At 38.5% G+C, this 23,399-nt stretch overlaps 2 protein-coding genes across 2 annotated transcripts in view; one reads left to right on the forward strand and one right to left on the reverse strand.

Moving 5' to 3' along the window:
• UBL3 (ubiquitin like 3) overlaps nucleotides 1-17,279 on the reverse strand; it is a 78,519-nt gene extending 61,240 nt beyond the window's left edge. Inside the window, exon 1 of the mRNA XM_025364221.1 lies at nucleotides 16,113-17,279. Coding sequence (XP_025220006.1) covers nucleotides 16,113-16,139 — 27 coding nt within the window. The 5' untranslated portion in view covers nucleotides 16,140-17,279. The remainder of the gene's footprint in view (nucleotides 1-16,112) is intronic.
• On the forward strand, nucleotides 16,222-17,305 carry LOC112610748. The gene is made up of 2 exons (XM_025364219.1): nucleotides 16,222-16,662; nucleotides 16,743-17,305. Exons 1-2 carry the CDS (start codon nucleotides 16,474-16,476, stop codon nucleotides 17,289-17,291), a joined length of 738 nt encoding a protein of 245 aa, XP_025220004.1. The 5' UTR covers nucleotides 16,222-16,473; the 3' UTR covers nucleotides 17,292-17,305.
• The last annotated feature ends 6,094 nt before the right edge of the window (nucleotides 17,306-23,399 follow it).

Below are 23,399 nucleotides of genomic sequence, written 5' to 3' on the forward strand. Positions count from 1 at the left end.
TCCGGGAAAACAGTGGAAGGCAGACAGTAGTGGATAACTAAAGTAAAAAGACGTCTGGATGGAGATCGGGTTACAAAGCAGTGGAGATACAAGAGAAAATTGATTTGAAACACATTAGAGAAAAATGATTGGCTCTATTGACAGGATCTATCTAGGACACTGGCACCCAAAAATGTTTGCTGCCCAAATTAGTGAGGAAAATAATGAGACCACTTAGATCACACAGGACAGAAAACAAATGCCACAAGAAACATAAAAATGTGAGGAAATGGCAGAAGACACACTGAGAAATTTAAAAAGAACAAAGACTCCAATGAGGGAATATTCCCTCTGCCTAGAATACAATTCCCCAAGAGAGCTGCATGGCTTGTTCCCCACCTCCTGTAGACTCTTGCATAAATGTCAACATCTCTGTGAGCCCTTCCCTGCTCCCACTATTTAAAACGGAACACAGACATACTCTTAGCACTCCCAACCCCCTTTACTGCTTTTTCTTAATACTTACCACCATCTAATATACAATATACTTCACTTATTTTGTTCAATGTCTGTATCTTTACCATTTAAATGTAAGCTCTATTAGGAGAAGGATTTGTTTGCTTCATTCACCACTATACACCAGCACCTAAAAGAGCGTCTGACACATAGGAAGTACTCAACAAATACTTATTGACTGTCTGAATAAATAACGCAGTGGTTCACACCTGTAATCTCAGCACTTTGGGAGGCCGAGGCGGGCAGATCACGAGGTCAAGAGTTCGAGACCAGCCTGGCCAACATGGTGACCCCATCTCTACTAAGAATACAAAAATTAGCCGGGCATGGGTGGCGTGTGCCTGTAATCCCAGCTACTTGGGAGGCTGAGGCAGGAGAATCACTTGAACTCAAGAGGTTGCAGTGAGTTGAGATCACGCCACACTGCACTCCAGCCTGGGCGACAGAGCAAGACTCCATCTCAAGAAAAAAAAAAAAGAAATAAAAAGAACAGAATGATTACATGTAGACTAGTAAGTAAGCATAAAAATGATACCTACCATGAAAATTCTGTTGATCTTTTCGGATGCTAAAATGAAAAAATATGGATAACTAAATAGTTCTTTAAATATAAAAGGCTCAAAAATGTTTTCTTCATGTATGACATAATATATTCAAATACATATAATTATAATACAGTCTTTCTCTTTGCAGTCACAAAGTAATGAGAAAGATTTTATAGCTCGAAAAATCACAATACTTGATAGCCGCATAGCAATCCACCACTTAAAGTACTTAAGTCCTATTAAAGACACCAAACTTCAGTTAATGCTTTCTCAAAACTTCCATTCGACTTTCAAATTTATTTTCTGACATTTTGGCTTAATGATAAACAAATGTTAAAATTCACATTTAAATTATTAAATTACATGCTGATTTAAAATGCTAAAAATTAAATGTTAAGCAAAGGCCAGAAGCTGAAGTTAAAATATCAGAGTATTAGTATAACCATAACCATTGGCTTTAAAATATAGTAAAGAGGATACGACAAAGTGAAGAAAGGTCAAAAAGTTAGAAAATCAAAAAATCCAAGAACACAAAAAAGGCTACCTAGCTAGCTGGCTTCCTGAAAATAATCAAACATTACTAAACTTCACTTTCTCTATCAATGAAATGAAGTTAACAGTAGCACCTACCTACCTGATAGGATTGTTTTGAGAGTTTTCTGACGGATTAAATTTGTTCCAAGTAATAAGCTTGGCACAGTGTCTGTAAGCAATCATTTTACTCCTTTAATCCACAAACCTTTATGAAAAATCTACTATACAAAAGGCACTATACTAAGTACTGGTTATGGCAGCAAATAAAAAATATATCTATCTACCCTCCTGGAATCTATGGCCTACTGGCGAGGACAAATAACTGAATTACAAAGTGTGATACGTGCTCCAGAAGAAATCAATATGGTCTTGCAACAGAAACCAAGGGAGTAAGGGCTCTCAACTTTAGATGTCAGGAAAAGTTTCTCTGAAGAAAGAAAAACTACCCATGCAGATGCAGAGAGGGTACAGAAGCATACTGATGAGTATCCTAAGCAAAGACTCAGTGATGCAGAGTGGGTACAGAAGTATACCGATGAATATCCAGGCCGGGCGCAGTGGCTCATGCCTCTAATCCCATCACTTTGGGAGGCCCAGGCAGGTGGATCATGAGGTCAAGAAATCAAGACCATCCTGGCCAACATGGTGAAACCCCATCTCTACTAAAAGTACAAAAATTAGCTGGGCATGGTGGTGCACGCCTGTAGTCCCAGCTACTCAGGAGGCTGAGGCAGGAGAATCACTTGAACCTGGGAGGCGGAGGTTGCAGTGAGTCGAGATCGCGCCACTGCACTCCAGCCTGGCGGCAGAGTTAGACACTGTCTCAAAAAAAAAAGAAGAAGTATATTGACGAATATCCTAGGCAAAGACTCAGCCCTGCTGTGGGACAGGGCTTGTAGGCATGTTTGAGGAACTGAAAGGGAGCCAATATAATTAAAGCATAGTAAATCAAATGAGATGAGATAATTATGTTAGGCAGGAGTTAGATCATGCAGGACCCTGAAGGCCCAAGGTAAGGATTTGTAATTTTATTCTATGGAAATTTATTCTTCAATGGAAAACACTCAAGGTATTTTTGGAAAAGGTACTACAGGGAATGTGAATGAAATTAGAAGGATTAGTTCCAAGATTAATTCAATAGTCCAGGAGAGACAGGGTGCTTGAACTACGTTGGTAGCATGGAGATGAAGAGAAGTAGATGGATTCTAGATATACTTCGAAAGTGACTGAATATAAAGAATGAGGAAAAGAGACGAATCAAGGATGGCTCCAAGAGATGTCTGACTTAAGCAACTGCTTGGCTGATGGTGCAATGGTAAGTAACATAGTAATTAGTTTTAGCTGTTCTTAGCAACTAGAAGAATAGAAGAGAGAGAGGACTGCCGATTCTACAGCACAAAACAGCAAAAATAAGTAAATAAATAAATAAAAAATAAAAAAATAAAACCAGGGTACGAAAAGAAAAGGCAATTAGGTTATCTATGAGAGAACAGCAATATCAGACCAAATTTCCCATGGAAAACAACTATAAAGGTTATATAAAATGCCCCTAAATCCCCAGCTATTTGAAGGTTTCGGGAGAACAACCAAGAGTCAGGACTTGAGAAGCCAAGATTCCTTAGAGAAGGGAAACACTTTGAAGATCTCACTTCAATTCCCCCTTGAGGTATTTGCCAATTACCAGCACAGAGCAAAAGGCCAAGCAGAAAGCAGCATCCCAGAAGTTGGATGAGTCTCACTGGGCGAGGAAGACACGAAAAGTGGATGTTGCACCACCAAGGAGCCAGGAATTCAGGATCTCAGGAAAATAAAAAGGAACCTCAAAGAAAGGAGCCCAATATTCTGTTCAACTTTCTCTCTCCAGGAATGTGCTGAATCATAAACTGCATGGACTGAAATTCAGGAAATCCCAACAAAAAGATGTTGAAAAGAGGTTTTTAAAAAAAGCTTTCATCAGCCTCATGACACTTGAAATTCGGGACTTGCCAAGGAAGAGGTATCTTGGTAAATATGCCAAACTTTCAACCGAGACCTTAGCTAAGGGCTATATACCAGTAGTGCACCAATAGTGAGGCTATCAGAATTTCCTGACTGCCCTGAATTCAGGCTCATGTCATATCAGTCACTTATGAATCAAAGTAATCAATGTTTTTCTAACTACTCACCAGAGGATATGAAATCCTATATGGAGAAAGATAACCATAATTCAGATTCTCTATTATTTTTCATCACAATGTTAATAAAACATTGCCAGGCACCCAAGGAAAAAGGATTGAATGATCAAAAACAAAACAACAGAAACAGGCTCACAGGCAATCTAGATATGACGGTCATCAGAAAGGAATTTTGCAACAATAGTTAATATACTCAAGAAAACAGATGAAAACATAAGAATTTGAATCTATGTAAATTTTAGGATAAAAAATACAAAAACTAAAATTAAAAACTCAGTAATTAGAAATAACTGGATATTGGACAGTGAAGATATAAGTGAACATGAAAACAGGTGGCTAGAAAATCTCTAGGCTTACGAGAAGGGGGAAAAAAGAATGGAAACGGTGACATGACCTAACATACATGTAACTTCTTCCCATAAGGAAAGAAGACAATAGAATAGAAATAATACTTAAAGAATATTAGCTAATTCCTGGGCCAGGTGACTGTAATCCCAACACTTTGTAATCATGCCTGTAATCACACCTGCAATCCCAACACTTTGTAATCATGCCTGTAATCCCAACACTTTGGGTAGATCACTTGAGGCCAGGAGTTTGAGACCAGCCTGTCCAATATGGCAAAACCCCATCTCTATGAAAAATACAAAAATTAGCCAGGTGTGGTGATATGCGCCTATAATCCCAGCTTCTAGGGAGACTGAGGCACTAGAATCACTTGAAGCCAGGAGGCGCAGGTTGCAGGGAGCTGAAATCATGCCACTGCACACCAGCAAGACTCTGTCTCAAAAAAAAAAAAAAAAAAAAATTTAGCTAATTCTCAAATGACAAAATATAGTAAGCCAAAGATTGACTCAGGACCTCAAGATACTCTACAAGCTTTATGTAGATTACAAAAAAAAAAAAAAAAAAAAAAAAAAGCTACAAAAGAGCACATCAATAGTAAAATTGGTGAAAATCAAAGACAAGATATAATCTTTAAAACAGCCAAAGGAAAACACATTAACTTCAAAGGAATAACAATACAATTAAAAGCCTGAGTTGACATAAACAGTGGCAGCCAGGTGATGATAAAATAACATCTTGAAGGTGCATGAAGTAGGGACCCCTTAAAAGTGAGGTAAAATGAACACATTTTCAGGCAAACAAAAACAGAATTCATTACCAGAAGACCTGCACTAAAAGTTCCTTGGATAAAAGGATAATTACCCAGATGCACATACAATCAAAAAGAAAGAAATGAAGACTTCCAGAAGAGTAAATTTGAGGACAAGGTGAAATGAGTAATGATTATTTTAACAATAACATTTTATTACCACTGTTGTTATGGGTTGAAAACAAAGCAAAGACTGGAAGAGGGGTAAATGGAATTAAATTAAAAGGCCATTCCATTACCCTGAACTGGCAAAGGCAAAAATTTATGATAGATAAAAAAGTTAAAGATGTACATTGTAATCTCTAGACTAACCAGTAAAAGTAGTAAAAGAATTTATAACAGAGAAGCTAAGAGAAAGGCATATGGGAAACTATTTGATTAATCCAAAAGAAAACAAGAAATGGAAGGGAAAGTTATAAAGGACTGATGATGGAAGCAAAATACAAATTGCAAAATTGTAAATTTAAACCCAAATAATGTGCTACAGTAATTACATTAAAAGTAAAACAGAGATTATCAAACTTAGTAAAAAAGCAAAAACCCAACTATATGATGCTTAAAGAGATTCATCTTATGTATAATGACAAAGAAAGATTTAAAAGAAATGGATAGAAAAAAAAAAAAGAATGCTATATTAACATCCCCCCCCAAAAAAAAACTTTAAAGCAAAAAGTGTTACTAGAGAGGAAGACAAAACAATCATAAATTTATTTGTAGCTAACAACTTAGCCTCCAAATACGAGGCACAATTTGAGAGAACTAAAAACATATAGACAAATCCTTATATATGTGGCAATTTTAACAGAAGTTTCTCAATTGAGTGATTTAAAAAAGACAAAAAAAAATTCAGTAGTGATACAACAGATTGAACATGATTAATAAACTTAATTGCTGTCTATGGCACACTGTCCTCAATTTTCTAAAACTGACCATAAAGCAAGTGTCAACAAATCACCCACAAGCATAGAATGATTCCAGACCACAACAGATACCGAACTAGATATCAATAACAAAAATATAGCTAGAAAATCCCCAAATGCTGAGAGCACAAGGGAAAATTTAGAATATGCTTTATTGAATGATAATAAAAATAATATATATCAAACTTGTAAGATCCATCTAAGTTGCATTTAGAGGGAATTTCATATACATTTTTTAAATTCCAAAAATATTCCAAAAAAACCCACAAAGGAGCCAGGCACAGTGGTCTGCACAACTGTATTCCCAGCTACTCGGGAGGCTGAGGAGGAAGGAGCAGTTGAACGAAGGAGTTCAGAAACCAACTTGGGCAACACAGCGAGACCCCCATCTCTTAAAAAGATGTTTAAAAATAGGCCGGGCACAGTGGTTCACGCCTATAATCCCAGCACTTTGGGAGGCCGAGGTGGGCGGATCACGGGGACAGAAGATAGAGACCATCCTGGCTAACACGGTGAAACCCCGTCTCTACTAAAAATACAAAAAATTAGCCAGGCGTGGTGGCGGGCACCTGTAGTCCCACCTACTCGGGAGGCTGAGGCAGGAGAATGGCGTGAACCCAGAGGGCGGAGCTTGCAGTGAGCCTAGATCACGCCATTGCACTCCAGCCTGGGCGACACAGCGAGACTCTGTCTCAAAAAAAATAAAAAAATAAAAAAAAATAAAAAAAATAAATAAATAAGCTGAAAATTAATGACTTAGGTACCCATATCAGAAAACTTTAAAAAGTACAGAAAATTAACATTTTTAAGTAGAAGAAATAAAGGTAAAGGCAGAAATTAGTAAAAACCTAAAAACAACATTCAATTTGAAAATGGACTCTGAAAAGACTGAGTACAAAGAGACCCAAATTGCCAATAAGCAGATTTTGAAAAGGAGAGATCATAGACACTACAAATATCAAAACAATTATAAAAGGATATGCACATACAAAAAAAAAACCGTAAGCTGAACTGGAAAATTCAGACAAAATGGACAAATCCCTTAAAAAGCAAAACTTATCAAAACTGACAAATAGAAAATAAGAATAGCTTTTTATGTATTGAAGAAATAGAATCAATAATCTTCACCAGAAAATTCCAGATGGCTTCACCAGTGAATTATTTCAAACATTTGTGGATGAAATAAAATCAATCCTCACAAATTCTTCCAGAGAATTAAAAAGCATTTCCCAACTCATTTTATGACGTCAGCATAACCTTGATACCTAAATCTGTCAAATACTTTACAAGAAATTAAAATTGCTAGCCAATGTTTTTCGTGAACAAAAAAAATTATAAATGAAGTATTATCTAGCATATACCATTTGAGTAATGTATAATTAAAAGCTAGGTTTATCCAGAAATTCAAGGATGCAGGAAATATATATCCTTCTCTTTCCCACCCGTCCCAAAACTAACACTTATCTTTTGACAGAGCAACTACATTACTAAGGGTTTTGTCCTAAGGTAATAATCAGACAAGGCACAGAGATACGCTTAAGAATATCCAGTATGTCTTTGTTTGTAATAGCTTCTAAATGCTCATGAATATGGAATTAGCTAAGTAATTTATATACATCTATCATAATCAGTTCAAAATTATAATATGGTTCTATACTTATTTGCACAGATATATGTTCAATGTAGGCTGAGCTTAAAATATGTAAGGAGGTAGCTTTAGGCTAAACTTGATTTAACATGACTAAATGAAAATAGCAGGATACAAAAGCAAGACTATTTCTAAGGCAAAGAAAAACACTAATTTTATATGAAAGTAAAGAAAAACATATCATAAGAACATTTTGTCTAGACACAATAAATTGCCATCTTAAGTACATAAACAAAAAATGTTAATGTCAAACTTCAACAATTTTCTTCAGCAGAAAGAACATTTTCTTCTCAAAACCTAGTCAGAAAATTGCCCAAATATATATTTACTTAGACCAAAAATGCTACTTGATTTGACCAACCAATACAGAATCTCTCTCTTTCTACATATATATATGCAGTTAAAAGCATGAAGACAAAACAAAATGCCCCGAAAGCACTAAATCCTTTACAAGTCAATCTATTTGTTACATATATAAAGCATTCAAAGTGGTACTTTTTAAGAAAAATCCACTGTGTAACAAATACATACACAAGAAGACTCAAAGTTCCTACAAGTTTAAAGGAAACTCCCTTTAATTTTACCAATTAGTAAGACAAGCAACCTTAATTAAAATCATTCCAATCCAGAGGTTACATAGTATATTACAAAGATACATAAAATCGGTTTCATAAAATAGGTTTCATTTCTACCATGCTAGCTCAGACCAATCAGCAGGGACTCCCTGGAACAAGGTATTGGGAAGGAACCTAAGGCATTCTTAGGGTAGTGTGCCTGAGGGATTCAGCGATGTTTGCTCAGTTATGGTTGTGGAGAGGGGGTGTAGATGTTTATCACTATTGCCACCAGACTCAAATTCCTATTTTAGCTCAACTTCTTCCTCGCTATGTGATCGCAAACAAATTCCTTACCCTCTCTGAACCTAGGCTGTGAGAAAGTAAAAATGAGCTCGGTTGATGACCAGACTGTGATATCTGAAAGATACAGAGAAGACCAACAGGTAGAAAGTTTTTCCTATAGCCACACCGCAGCTCCAAAATGACCAACAATCTCCTATTCTGTAAGTGATCATGTTTTCTCACCAATGACTTTCCAAGTCCCCTTCATTTATCCTGTCTCCTAAACAAAGACTGCTGAAAGACCCAATAACTAACCCACCTCCACTTGATGTATGATAGCATTCAATTCAGGAGTCCCTGCTTCCAGCACAGCCCAAACCCTACTGAAAAGTCCTCCCATTCTTTCTTTTCTTTTTTGTTTTTTGGAGACAGAGTCTCACTCTGTCGCCCAGGCTGGAGTGCAGTGGCACAATCTCAGCTCACTTCAACCTCTGCTCACTGCAACCTCCACTTCCTGGGTTCAAGTGATTCTCCTGCCTCAGCCTCCGGAGTAGCTGCGATTACAGGCTCCTGCCACCATGCTCAGCTAATTTTTGTATTTTTAGTAGAGATGGGGGTTTCATCATGTTGGTCTGGGTGATCTCGAACTCCTGACCTCAAGTGATCCGCCCACCTCGGCTTCCCAAAATGCTGGGATTACAGGCGTGAGCCCAGCCCTCCCATTCTCTTTTACTGATACTTGGCGGTATCTGGCATATGCTCTTCCTAGCTGCAAAACAGTCAACCTAATTTGTTTCACCACAGATGCATTCCTGGTGGTCTTCACCTGGTGGGTATTAAGAGTTTCTTTATATACCAACTATATTTATCCAGGGTGACTGTAAGGATTAAATTAAATGCTATAATGTAAAACGCCAAGCATCTGCCTGGTATTAGCAAGTACACAACAAATATTAGTTCTCTCTCCTCTACGAGCTCAAAGTAAAGTTATAAGTGTAATTTTATTTTTTATCACGTAACCAGTTCTTCACTATCAAGAAACTGCATATCTGCAAAACACAGCTAACAGCCAGAAAATTAGCCCCCCAAAAAAGAGAATTCTAAGCAACCAAAACAGATATGATCAAGCCCATGAAATAAAAGATCATACACTTGACTGTGAGGTAACTCCTAAAATTCTACTCAGACACCATTTGTTCATTTTAAACACATATTATTTTTAATAAACTTTGGAAATATGGTTTCCACACCCATAGCAAATTAAAACCAGCAACTGTAAATGGTTAGGAATAAGTAGACACACTGATCACAGGAAAAAACAGCTGCTCAACAAGGCAGGAGACAGAAAACTTGTAACTATCAAACACAAGAAGTTAAAATGTTCAGAAATCTTTAGTCATCTAATGCAGTGGCTTCTACATTTTTTTGATTGAAAATCCCAAACATAAAATACTTGAGGCACGTATCTACAGTATATGTGTTTTCATTTATAAACATACATATAGTATAAAATACATACTAAAAACAGAAGTTAAAAGATCAAAATTTTGTTTTACTTTTTACTATTTTAACTATCAACTATTTTAAATATTAATTCATTTTAATCTTTCAATCACTAAAAATGCTATTATTAACATATTAAGTGAGCATTATTATTAAATATATCTCTATTTTTTAAAATCTTAGTTTCTTCATTTGTGAAGTTCAATGTATTCTGACACTTGGTTTTAAGAGTTGTCATAAGTCATATCTGAAAAACTTATCTTACAAAGATGAGATCTATATAGAAGAACATGTCACTTACTAATTTTCTAAATCATATTACTTTTCCATTCTATCACCAAATACGCAAACATTTTTATTTAAAGTCAGCTACCTGTTGTCAATGTTATTAAAATTTTCTTTTTCCTGACTGCAATAAGGTATTTTTACAAATCAAAATGTTTGGCTTTCCAATAAATGGTCCAAAGTCAATTAAAATTGATTGTAAGGAAGATTTTCAACAGATAGGAAATACCTCAACACGCTTTCAAAATGTTCTCCAACACTTGTTTCTTTTGAAAAGCAGGTACTTTCTCACTTACTATTTAAAATGTCGATTTTGCCTTCAAGTGACAATTTAGGATTGTTTTCCTAAAAATATCTGCTAAATTTTTATTTTTGGTAGCCTCTTGTCATCACGGATAAGAACAGCATATAGAATACTCATCTAATAAAAATGTGTGATTAATCTTTGAGTTCTACAATTCTTTTAAATGCTTTGACAGCAAACCTCTGTTCCCCATCTCAACACAAAGTATCATAGATTCTTCTTTTAAAAAAGTATTTTAAAAGGGACTATATAACAGAAAAACTGGAAAAACTCTGAGAAACTCATGATGCTGTTGCTGGCATCTACATTACAGAATTCACACATCTTCCCTCAGCAAACCACACTCTCAGCGACTACCTGAATGCAGGTGGACCTAGGAAAACCCCACAGCCAATTCATATAGTACGAATAGAAAAGCTCAATCCTTTTCCCTTTTGGGGCACAGAATAAACAAATAGACGTTCTCATATTTACTTCTCAAAATCGACTTGCTTCATCTCACTTTGTAAATTACTGATCTAGTGAAGGCGCATAAAGCTTCACAATCTATATTAGGTGCTGAGGATATTATAGTTATAGCTTGTACCTATTAATACTACTACTATATTACACAGACAGGTACCCAATAAACACTGATTAAATGCAAGCAACATTATTCAAATCATAGCTCTTAAGTTGCCAAAAATAAGTTAACTTATGCATAGTATATTTCATTTAAGCAAATACAATGGTAATCCAACATTGTTAGAATGGGCTATTTTAACACTCAACCTCCAAGTATTCAGAAAATTTACTGGTTCAGAATGACTTATTACCCAAGGTTTCCAGGTTACCATGAATTCTACAGTCACTTTTCATTTTCCCCTCCCAGAATAAGATGACTTAGAAAATTAAAGAGCACATTTACTAAGTATATGCTTCAGTCTCCTAAAACACATTTACTGTTGTATATTATGAAAACTAATAGCACCATCAGTATTTTATCCACTAATTTAAAATAAATTCAAGCTTTAATACTACAAATATAGTTTTCATATTTCAAGTGATAACAGAAGCAGACATTATAGACTTCATATTTAGTACCGCTATTACTACGGAACAGTATTTACTTTTTCCATAAGTAACAAAGACAGTAATACTTTGTGAGTCAAGAAAGTCACTCAACAATTTCTGAATGTCTAAAAACTATCAGAGGTGAAATGAAAGTTATACTATATCCACAGACATTTGATACCTGTGTAAGAGGAATGTCAAAAGCACTAAAGGAAAGTGGTTTACACGAAGGAAAGATCACTGTGGCCTAAAATGAACTAAAGACCATTTCAGACACAAGCTGGGGCAGGTAGAAAGAAGTTAATTCAAAACTGAGGGAAACAATGTCATCCATTTTCTTAATAAAAATGTCTAATTCAAAATACCAAATATGAGATACATTCAAGTAAAAATTTAGAGAAACATTCAATTCTTAATATATTATTTATTAAGCTATTCAAGTAACACATATACGTAAACAGTACTTATCTACCCTTTGGCTTTATAAAACCCTTCAACTTAAACCTGAAATGAGACTCATCAGGAAGAGAAAGAAAAATAAAAAGGAGCTGTAAGTAAAGAGAAAAAAGTCCTTGGGCATTAAATCTCAGTATACTTTTCTCAATGTTAAAAACTTTCTATTTTCTGGACCTTTTTCTTTCATGGCATTTTCTCCTGGTATATTCAACATATGACATTTTACTTTAACTTGGAAAAGTGATAAAAGTTCACTTTGAAAGGAAATATATTTTAGTAATTTCCTGTCCACAAGAGGGCTCCAATAATTCTTACATGAATGGAAGTGATACAACAAAAATTATAATAAAAATATTCATTAAGCACATAAAATATACTGGAAAAAACTTGAATTGTCATTATCTCATTCAACTCCTATTACAAATTGTTGTTATCTGCTACCATTTTTACATTAACAGTTGTTAAAGATACGGGGCTTTTCTTTGTTTTATCAACTAAAATGTTTTGAATCACAAAATTGCTCTGCCATTATTCTCACACTGTCAATTTCTCTCTTAAAGTTTTCAATGTAATAGATATTATAAAGTATAATTTTAGTCCAAAGCTCTAAATAGTAGCCTAAATGTTGTATACAATACTCTTATAAAAACAAGAATGTATTTCTTGATAACTTTACCAATCCAGAAAACAAAATTACCACTGCTGCCCAGTCTTAGGTCTTACTACTAACACAGGCAGTGAATATTTTCTTGCAAAAATCCTACAGTGGTTCACATAAGTCACACTGCAACTATAAACAATGAATATTGCCGCATCATGAACTATGATCTTGGCTGAAAAATAAATAAATAAATACATCATTTAAATACAATATATTATAATGATACTCTGTTCACGTATTTTCAGATTTCTTTAAAAATAAGTTACTACACTAAGATGTTATCAAATCTAGTTCAAACTCAATCACTCTTAGCAAAGAAAAACCAACATTTCAAGTAAATATATTTATATTTATAGGACATATATATTACAGAATGTAGTAAAAGTACCAACTACAAATTATGTTTTAAAGGGTACAGCAAATCCATTCAGTAGGGGTGCCACTCCCTCATCCAAAAAATTGACATTTGGATTATTAAAAATGAGAGCCCTTATGCTAAACACAAAAAATTATTGAATGTTTAAAAATAAATTTTAAATGTGAGTTCTATCTACAAAACAAAAACCAAAGCTGAAAAATCTATTTTAAAGTGAGTCATAATCATGGCCATAAAGACTTTACCAAAAACATCAATTGATTTAGCAACTATTGTAGCTCGAGAATAAATTATCTCTATTGGAAACATGACAGAGATTGTAACTTCACCACCCCTATCCCATCTCCCCAACAGGATTTTCCTATACAACTGACAAGTACCATTAACATATAAAAGATTGACTTCAATAGAAATGATACCACCACCAAAAAGTAAAAGTGTAACATTTGTTTCTAAATAGCACATACTGTCAACTAGGAGAAAGCTTAATTAACATTTTACTGCATCTAGCAAAAATGTGTTTATTCATAAATGCAAGTTTAGCGGATTGTAACAGTACATATCCTGATCAATTCAGAGTTATGCTACAAGGGATATATGTCATTAGCTTTGCCGTGGGAGTGGTGAGAGGAGCTCTTCAAGGTTTGGAGCGGTAAATTGTTCTGTCATGAATGTAAACGAAAATCAACTGTCAATTAATGGTATGAAGAGTTTAATAATTATGAAGCATTTAATCGACAACTTCTAACCAATATTTGTCATGTTATATTTCAAAAAGTTGAGAATTCTAGGCATATAGCAAATGATAGACTTCTTAAGCAAAAATGCAAAGTAAAGTAATAAATGAACGTTTAAAAGACTTTCACAAAGAAAAAAATCTTAACCTCTAACCAGTTGAACAGTAGAGAACAAGACATAAAAAAAATACTCAGAACAATCAAACTGTGCTGTACCTTAGTACCCACTCTGAAATAGCATCATCAGGGCATTATATGTTTATTACATAATACTGCTTTGCCCTTGCATATCACCTTTAATCAAAGGATCTCAAAGCACCACAGAATCCTCAAGGCCTTAACATACAGTCTAAAACAGATAAACTGCTATATTTTATAATTGCAGATATTAATAAAACCCTGCTCCTACTTCCCAGTCCTCTGATCCTAACATCAGCCTCCAAACCTCTCTCTGACTTGGAAACTGTATTTCCCAAATCATCTCAATCTGTGACTGATGCTACGCACATTACAGCTTTTCTTCACTGGACCTAAAGGAAGTAGTGGCACTGTTTTAATAACACACATCTATTTCATTCCAACTTCTGTGAGAGAATAGATGGTACTTAAGGTTAACCTATCTTGCACTGTGCTTGATGATATAAAATGGAGGCTTTCGAGAGAGCAAATCTTTGCTCGAGGCGATGAACCCACAGATCACTCATCAAACAAGGGAAATAGCGTTTCCCAGCTCTGTCTAGAGACCGCTCCCGGCAACTTCAAGAGTGGTATGGAGGAAACCTTGTCCAACCGTCCTTAACCAGGCAGGAGGCTATTTCATGTGTGCACACCAGAAGAGAAGCGAAAACTAAAAGGACAACGCACGAGTTTTAGGACTCAGGAAGGAGAGTGTAAAGCTGTTATGTGGCCACCCAAGAGACATAACACTGTGTTTCCTTTGCATTAAATGGGAAATTAAACAAGAGCAAAATGCCTTTAAACCAAGGTCAAAATAAGCCATTTAGAATCATTTAATTTTTATTATAAAATCTGTTTATGAGCTTTGCTCCTATAGAAACATCTGGCGTTTTAAAATTTAATCATCAGCAGGCCGGGTGCAGTGGCTCACGCCTGTAATCCCAGCACTTTGGGAGGCCAAGATGGGTGGATCATCTGAGGTCAGGAGTTTGAGGCCAGCCTGGCCAACATGGTGAAACCCTGTCTCCACCAAAAAAAAAAAAAAAAAAATTAGCCGGGCGTGGTGGTGGGCGCCTGTAATCCCAGCTACTTGGGAGGCTGAGGCAGGAGAATCGCTTGAACCCGGGAGGAAGAGGTTGCAGTGAGCCAAGATCGCGCCATTGCACTCCAGCCTGGGCAACAAGAGCAAAACTCCGTCTCAAAAAATAAAAAAAAAATTAAAATTAAAAAATAAAATTTAATCATCAGCAATGTTGAATTTGTTTCCACTGAATACACAAACACTCAAATGTTAACATATGTGAGCACAACTACATTAACTTCAATACTTTCATAAACAAGATTATTCCTCTTCCTGTTAATTAACTGCATTATGTTTGTCCTTAGGACTGCAAAGTGTAACTTCACACTCACACAAACCAAGCCCCCAGCACTGTAAGGTTACACGGTTACTGTCAATCAACAGACTCACAACCTCAGCCTTTATGAACAAAACAAAAAGAAAGGCGTCAATACACAACAGTACTTTTTGTTTCAAGCTCTCAACACTCAGTTATCGTGATTGAGGCTCAATACTACGTTTCCTTAGCTTTATGTCTAATATGGAATCTACTACTAATAAATATTTGCCATTAAAAAGCCCTGGAATATTCACAGTAAGTACCAATACAGGGTCAGCCTACGTTTGTGAAAATCCCAAAATATCTTAATATTTCTGTTGCCATCCGTATTCTGACATTTCAGAAAGCTCACGGCAAATTCTAACATACTTTTTCTTGAAGAGATGTGCATCTCTGTTCTTGAAAAATATCAAGTTCGTCCCTACTGCACTGATGATCTTGTCTGTGTCATAAAGCAAGATTCCCGTTTCCTTACCTATTCTCTCGTAGGGACACCCGTCCTCAGCTCTGCCCACTGTCACTGACGTTTTCAGAAACGTTAAAATACTAGTGTTCGGAGGCTTCTAGCAAAGAGAGCGATGTTTTGTCCCCTCAAGCTACCATGATACATTTCCCTACTTCTCCACTGTCTTCAATGATTTAGAAAACACGACCAAATGAGAGAACCTATATTAAAAGCACTACTTTCTAAAAGGGGGAAACCAGAAGCTCCAACTTCTCCAAATCGCTCAGCACGGTGGCTTTTCCACAGTCCCCAGCAAATCTTCGCCCCACGCCTGCCGTCTTTCCGATTAAATAAGATTGGAAACCACAGGTAAATCAGAGTGTCATAACTTATCCGTCACTTACCATATCCGCCGGGACATTACTGGACATCTTGCCGTTTGATGTATACCCAGATATTTACGGAAAACAAAAAACAAAAAACAAAGAAAAAACAGTAGAGGTCTTCAAGCTACAGAAATAAGCCTTCACGATTTTGACTGGTTCGTGATGTGCTTTCTCTCCCAAAAATAAGTTATTTCGGAGCCAAAGTGCCGGTCAGGCCGAGGTTCTGGTGCGAAGAGGAACAATCCCCAGGAGCTGTGTGGACGGAGCAGGAAGAAACTCCCGGGACAGCAGAGGCAGCCCCTGTCGTCGTCGTCAGCAGCAGCAGCAGCCGCCCCAGGACCGGCCGCGCCAGGTGGACCGAGCCGAGTGACACACGGACATGAAGAGGGGTGGGAGGGGGTTAAATCCGCCTTCCTCCTTTCCCAGCCCCGGCAATGATTCACACTCGCTCCCGAGTCAAGTCCTCATCAAGCAGGAGAAAAATGCCCCAGCGTGGATGTACATAGATAACTATGTAGCTACACATCGACGCGTGAGCCGTGAGTGGCGGCCGAGCGGTGGCCGGACGCTGGCCGCGGACCCTGCCGAGCCGCTCTCCGGGCGCCCGCGCGGGTGAACGGCTCAACTCGCGCCGCCGGGGCGAAGAGCCGGGCCGCGGAAACCCGCGCTCAAGGGCATTTAACTAGTTGGGAGCCAAAGCGAAAGACCGGGACGGGGGACCGACAGCGCGGGGTGCTCGCGGCCGGCCGGGACACTCCACAGCCCCTCTGGGCTCAGGCCGCGGGCGCCTCCGGGCAGCAGCGCGGGTCGGGGCGCATCGTCTCCGGCTCCTCGGCGCTCCTCTTCTGCCTCCGCCTCCCCCGCCGCCGCCTCCCCGGTCTCCGCCTTCCCCTCCCCTCCCCGGCCTCGCGAGCTCCGGGCGACGCCGACTTCGGCTGGTCCCCGGAAGAGGCCGGGTCCTCCCTCTGCTCAGCCCGGGAATGGTTTCCTCTCAGAGCTTTGTTTCTCCTCCTCCTCCTTCTCCACTTTTCAATCCCACACGCCGCAGCCGCCTCCTGTCATAGCCTCTCAAACCAACATGGCGGCAGCGGCAGCGGCGGCGGCAGCTGCCTGAGCGAGAGTAGGGGAAACGGGGAGAGCACGGGCCCCCCTTCGCAGCCACCGCCCCCGTCCTCGTCCTCCCTCCGCGGACACTAAGTGCGTCACCACGGAGACCACCCTCGAGCATCACGGGAAGTGTAGTCTACGAGGATGGGGGGAGGGAGCCGCCGAATGCGTCCTCGCAGGGCTCCGAAGCCACGCCCCCCATAGCAACAGTTGCGAGGAAAGGAAAGCCCCCTTCCCTTGCTTTGGACAAGCTGCTCCCCAGGAGTTAAGTGACACCTGCTACCAGGAGTGCTGTGATCATGAGAATTGTTGGGAGAAAATAATTCTGCACAGAGAAATTCCCTTATGCACAATATGCACACAGAGCTAAAATATGCTGTACCTCCAAGCAGAATAATTCATTTTAATTACAGCACACTCCCCACATCCTGCAATCTCAGTGCATTTTGTAGAGTGATTTCATCTAGGTCTCCTCAACATTACATTTTGAAGAACAAAAGCAATCATTGATTTCCAATAAGGTCACAGAAGTTCAACAGGAACAAGGATCTCATTAAGCAGTGAGAATGCTTGAACATGTGTTTCCTTGAAGACCCAGGGCCATAAAGCTACAATCAACTTACCTGAAATTACCAAAACTGTATTACATACAACAGTGTTATTTATCAAATCTGTATCAGGAAATAGCTACTACAAATTACATGGGGATTCACCAGTTTACCCATCTGGACCCTAAATTCCATTCTATGTAACTCATAATGTAATTAAAAACCTATATGCCTTGCAGTGATTAGCAAATAGGAGAAAATAATGCCATCGTTGAGAGACCAATCAGATGGACATTTGTGATTTCTGCATTTTGTTCCTAAATCTGAGGTCAACATCTGAATCTCTATTCATGTCTCTTAGTCCTTTGATAGAGTACTTTAGAAAGGGCAGTCTCAATCTGACACCTATATATAAATGCCAATGAATTTAGAGTCTGAAAGTCACTGCTCCAACCTACAGCTATGTGACCTCATCGGTAAAATGGTCTTGCCTACCTTCCAGGGGTAAAGTAGGGGTAGTTATGAGGATGAGTTCATGCATGGGAAATAAGTCACTTTGTAAATAATAATGCATCATTTGATATGAAATGTCACTACTCGTTCTCTCATTCAGCAAACAAATGTGCCAGGCACTCTGCTAGGCACTAGGAGATTAAAAATGAGTCGCTGTAGCAAACAGCAGCATCATGTGGCAGAAATGCCAAGGTCTTGGGTTGGCAATGGGGGTTATTACATCCTTGTCTACAGGGCTGTTGAAAAGAGGCAGAATCCAGTCACTGTCCTCAGGGAGCTCATTGTCTAGAAGCCTACGTGACTCCCCACAGCAATCTCTCAAGTTGGGTTTCTCATCAGATGGAAACCCACGGGACATTTAGAGTACCTGCCTCTTGAGTAGCCTGGGTGGAGAAATCCCAAACACTCCTAAGGGACTATATCACCCTGAGGAGGATAGATCAAATTCTCCAAAAAACCAAAGACCAGAAGAGAAGACAGGCCCAAATCTCACTGTGATTAGGCTTCAGACTTTGTCTAGATATTTCCAAGTCCATAGTTACATGATTTTCCATGGCCTTTGTTATTTGGTAGCTCATTTGCCATTTTTAGCAACCACTGAGGTCCCCCTACCCCTCCACCAGCCCTCCAGGAAATAACGGCAGGTGAGCTCAGAAGGAATGTTGGAGCACATTTTGAAAGCTCTAACTCACAGAGTTAGTTCCTCCACCACACCCTTGACTCCAACTTTTATCCAATGACCTCCTGGCCATGGCACTGCCAGGCCTAAGTGCTACTATAAGTAGAAAGGCAAGAGTTGCTGTTTGCTACAGGTTACCACTGCCACCTCTACAAAAGGCCATGTCTTTCAAAAGTCCCTGTGTTTCCAGTTACTCTTCTAAGAGAGGCTGAGACATTATTCTCAATAAAACTCATTACAACTCATCCCTAACATTGTTAAGGCATGAGGTAACATTATTGGACACAGTTGCAGATTTTTCCACTCTTTCTTTCCTCTCTGCTTCCCAGCTCAGGCGGGTGAGATGGGAGACTGTAGAAAGGAGTTCAGCTGTCCCTAGCAGGAAAAGGTAGCATCTTCCTGACCCTGTGAATCTATTGTCAGCATCAGTTGGAAGAAAGTGAACGATACAGCATTTTTGTAATGGGAAAAATAACTTCACAGGAACTCAAAAGACCTGGCTTTGCCATGGATTAGTTATGTGACCTTTTGCCTCTAGGAGTTTCAATTTCTTCATCTGAGAAGCTTGAACTAAATCTCTAAGGTCCCTTCTAAGAGTCTATGAGTGTCAAGTCCTGGAAAAATAGGGCATGACACTCATGGCCTGTTAAAAATATCTTCCCTAAGTGACTACTTATGGGTAGGAGGGATTTGGGGGGAACAGGGAAGGTGGAGTGATGACAACCTAAAATTAGATTTTGGCGATGGTTGTAGAACTCTGTAAATATACTAGAAACCACTGGATTATACACTTTAAATGCATAATTCTTTATTTTTTTAATTGTAGCAAAATACACATAACATTAAATTTAACATATTAGTCTTTTTTATATTTTCAGTTCAGTGGCATTAAGTACATTCACACTGTGCAACCACCACCACCATCCATTCACAGAACTCTTTTCATTTTGCTTCCTGAACCCATTAAGCACTAACTCCCCTTTTTCTCCCAACCACCTTTCTACTTTCTGTTTCTGTTTTTTTTACTACTCTGAATACTTCATATGAATACGATCATATGGCATTTGTCTTTTTGTGACTAGCTTATTTCACTTAGCGAACTGTCTTCAAGAGTCATCCATGTTATAACATGTCAGGATTTCCTTCCCTTTTATGGCAGAATAATATTCCATTGTATGTATAAACCACATTTTGTGTATTCATTTATCCATGGATAGACACATGAATTGTTTCTGCCACTGAGTTATTGAGAAATGAGTGGATTTTATAATATGTAAATTAAATCTCATACATTTGTTAACAAATATATCTCCCCCATCTACCATGTAAGGGGTCTAAAATGGCTCCCATCTTAAGATCATTCCCGAAGGATCTTCTCAAGGAACCTCGTGAAGTTAAAGTAACTAAATGGAAGGATTACTTTCTGTGAGACCAGTAAGCTTTTATCATGTGGTTCTTTAGTTGATTATCTCATGATGCCATGCACTGACATTTACAAAGAATCAGACAGTAGGAAAATGCGATAAGAAGCAGAGATAGCCTTTGCCATCGCCATTCAGTTTTGCTGAAAGCTGGCCTGATCTGCAGGTACCCAGGACCCCAGACACAGTCTGGAGTTTCCCATCAAAGGGCAGCTGGAACCCTATGTGTCCTGGTCATGGCCCGGGGTAGGGGCCCAGTGCAAGGACAATCACGACTCTAACCATGCCTAAGGTTCTTCTTTAAGTCTTTTATTTGATTCTAGCCAATGTAAGAGTCACTTCAAAGGCTTAGTAAAATTATTCTAAACTTCCCATGAGAAAACTACGTGAAACCCTCTAACATAGACGGGGTCTCAGGAAACATTGATTCCGCCATGTGCAGTGGCTCATGCCTGTAATCCCAGTCCTTTGGGAGGCCAAGGCGGGTGGATCATCTGAGGTCAGGAATTTGAGACCAGCCTGTCCAACGTAGTGAAACCCTGTCTCTATTAAAAATACAAAAAAAAATTAGCCGGGAGTGGTGGCAGACGCCTGTAATCCCAGCTACTCAGGAGGCTGAGGCAGGAAAATCACTTGAACCTGGGAGGCAGAGGTTGCAGTGAGCTAAGATTGCGCCACTGGACTCCAGCCTGGGCAACAAGAGCAAAACTCCATCTTCAAAAAACAAAAGAAAGAAAGAAACAAAGAAATGTTGATTCCCTACCATAAGTGGCCAAGGGCTTTCCTCTGAAACTAGACATAATTTACTGAATGGTTTTGTAATGGATTTTCCTCCCTTAGTCTTTACTCTTGGTGGAGCAGAATGAATGTGTGTTTAGATTTGAAAATTGTCCTCTGAAGGAGTTTGCAATATAAAGAATGAAATTAAATTGTGTAAAGCAAAGGAATAGATAGGACAGTCTGGGTGACCTCTTTGTACTCCCATACACATATGGCAGATACTTCCAGCTTGTTAACCTCACACTTTCCTAACCAGAGATTCTCAACTTGCTTCCCATAAGAATCACTGGAATTCCACATATAAGTGAAATCATGCAGTATTTATCTTTCAGTGCCTGGTTTATTTCACTTAACATAATGGCCTCCAGTTTCATCCATACTATTGCAAATGACAGGATTTCTTCCTTTTTAAAGTTGAATAGTATTCCATTGTGTTTATATACCACATTTTCTTTATCCATTCATCTGTTCATAGACACTTAGGCTGATTCCATATCCTAAGGATGATGGTTACCAGGAGTTGAGGGAGTGGGAGTGGGGAGGAATGGCGAGTTGTCAATCAAAGTGTACAAAGTTCCAGTTAGACAGGAGGAAGAAGTTTTGAGAACTGTTGCATAGCAGGAGGACTATAGTCAACAATAATGTAGGATATGTCTCAAAATCATTAAGTTTCAGATGTCTCACCACAAAAAACAATGAGGAAGGTTATGTAAAGGAAGTGATGGTTATGCTAACCAGCTTGATGTAATGCTTCCGGGTTGTATAGACATATCAAAGCATCACAGTGTACCCCATGAATGTGTACATCATAATTTGTCAAATTAAAATATTAAAATAAAAAAGAATCGCTGAGAGTCATTTAAAAAGGCAAATACCTGAGCCCTCCTCCAGACCAACCAAATCAGACTGTCCAGGGCAGGGCCTGACACTGGTATTTTCCAAATCTCTAAAGTAATTCTAATGTGCAGGGAAGAAACACTGCATATGCCAGATTCCTTTTGCCCAGCTCCCCTTCTTTTCCCAGTTAGTTTCTCTTATGAGAGTGCTTACCTGAAGGTACTGTGATTTATAAAGGTGACCGCTGGCCACAGTCTTGAGTGGTCTGAGGAACAATCATAGCACACTGCTCTCTCCTCCCACTCCCCATACCACTGTATTCATGCACCAACCTAATAACTAAGAGATTGACCTTTCCCTGATGTAGCCCTAGTCTCTGTCTCAAGATGCTTCCCTCTTTGCTCAGAGTCCAGTAAGAAACACAGACAAGTAAGGCGAAAATTAAAATGCCATGTGATGAGTTGTTAAATGCTACCACAGGAACATGCACTAGGCACTTTGAAAACACAGAGGAAATAAAGCAAACTAACTCAGCCTGGAGGCGTGTGGAGTTTAACCAGGTGAAGGCCAGGTGAACAGGCAGGGTAATCAGGAAGAAAACACATGGCCCAGAGTGAGGCAGAGAAGGGAGGTGGCTAAAACTCAGATGGTTACTTCTGGGAATCAAGGCAGGACTGGGGTCAGAGAAGGGCAGGAGAGAGAAACTAGAGGTAAATCACCAAAGGCTTTATAACTTAGGCTGAGCAGTTTGGATTTACCCTCATAGCAAAAGGAAGCCATTAAAAGGTTTTAAGCTGGAGAGTGTCAGGATAAGATCTGTTGATATAATAGGATAAAAATAAAAGGTCTATGAACTCCAACAGTACTTTTTGTCTGTATGTTTTGGCTCAGTTGTCATGTTGTGTGACCTCTTGGACTGACATAATTTTAAAACTCTTAAGGGGTCTCAGAGATCATCAAATGCCATCTCCTCATTTTGCAGACCAGGAAACCTACCAGTGTCAAGGGCTACCAGGGTTGACTCCTAGTGCAATGCTTTTTTCACTACCCACCTCCTGCCAACAAAATTCCATAAAAACAAGGAGGACTTTTAGTCATTCTACTACATAATATATATTTAACCCAGTAAAAATGTATTTCCCCTTCTGTTTTTAAAATAAAGAGTAACATCAGTATATCATAGCAATTCTGGAAATTAGAGGATCTATTTTTGGGTTTTGGTATATTTCTTTCCAGGATTTTGTGTGTGTATGTATGTGTGTGTGTGTGGGTGTGTGTACATGATATCACACATTTATAATATACATAAGTTTTTCTTTTAAATATAAAAGCAAAGTTTTTTCTTTTAAATAAAAATGTGCATTTTAAATGACCATGTCATCTTTCAATTGCTCATTTTCATTTTTAAGAGCTAAACACT

Source organism: Theropithecus gelada, chromosome 17, assembly GCF_003255815.1.
Source record: "Theropithecus gelada isolate Dixy chromosome 17, Tgel_1.0, whole genome shotgun sequence".
In the NCBI taxonomy this organism is placed as follows: domain Eukaryota; kingdom Metazoa; phylum Chordata; class Mammalia; order Primates; family Cercopithecidae; genus Theropithecus; species Theropithecus gelada.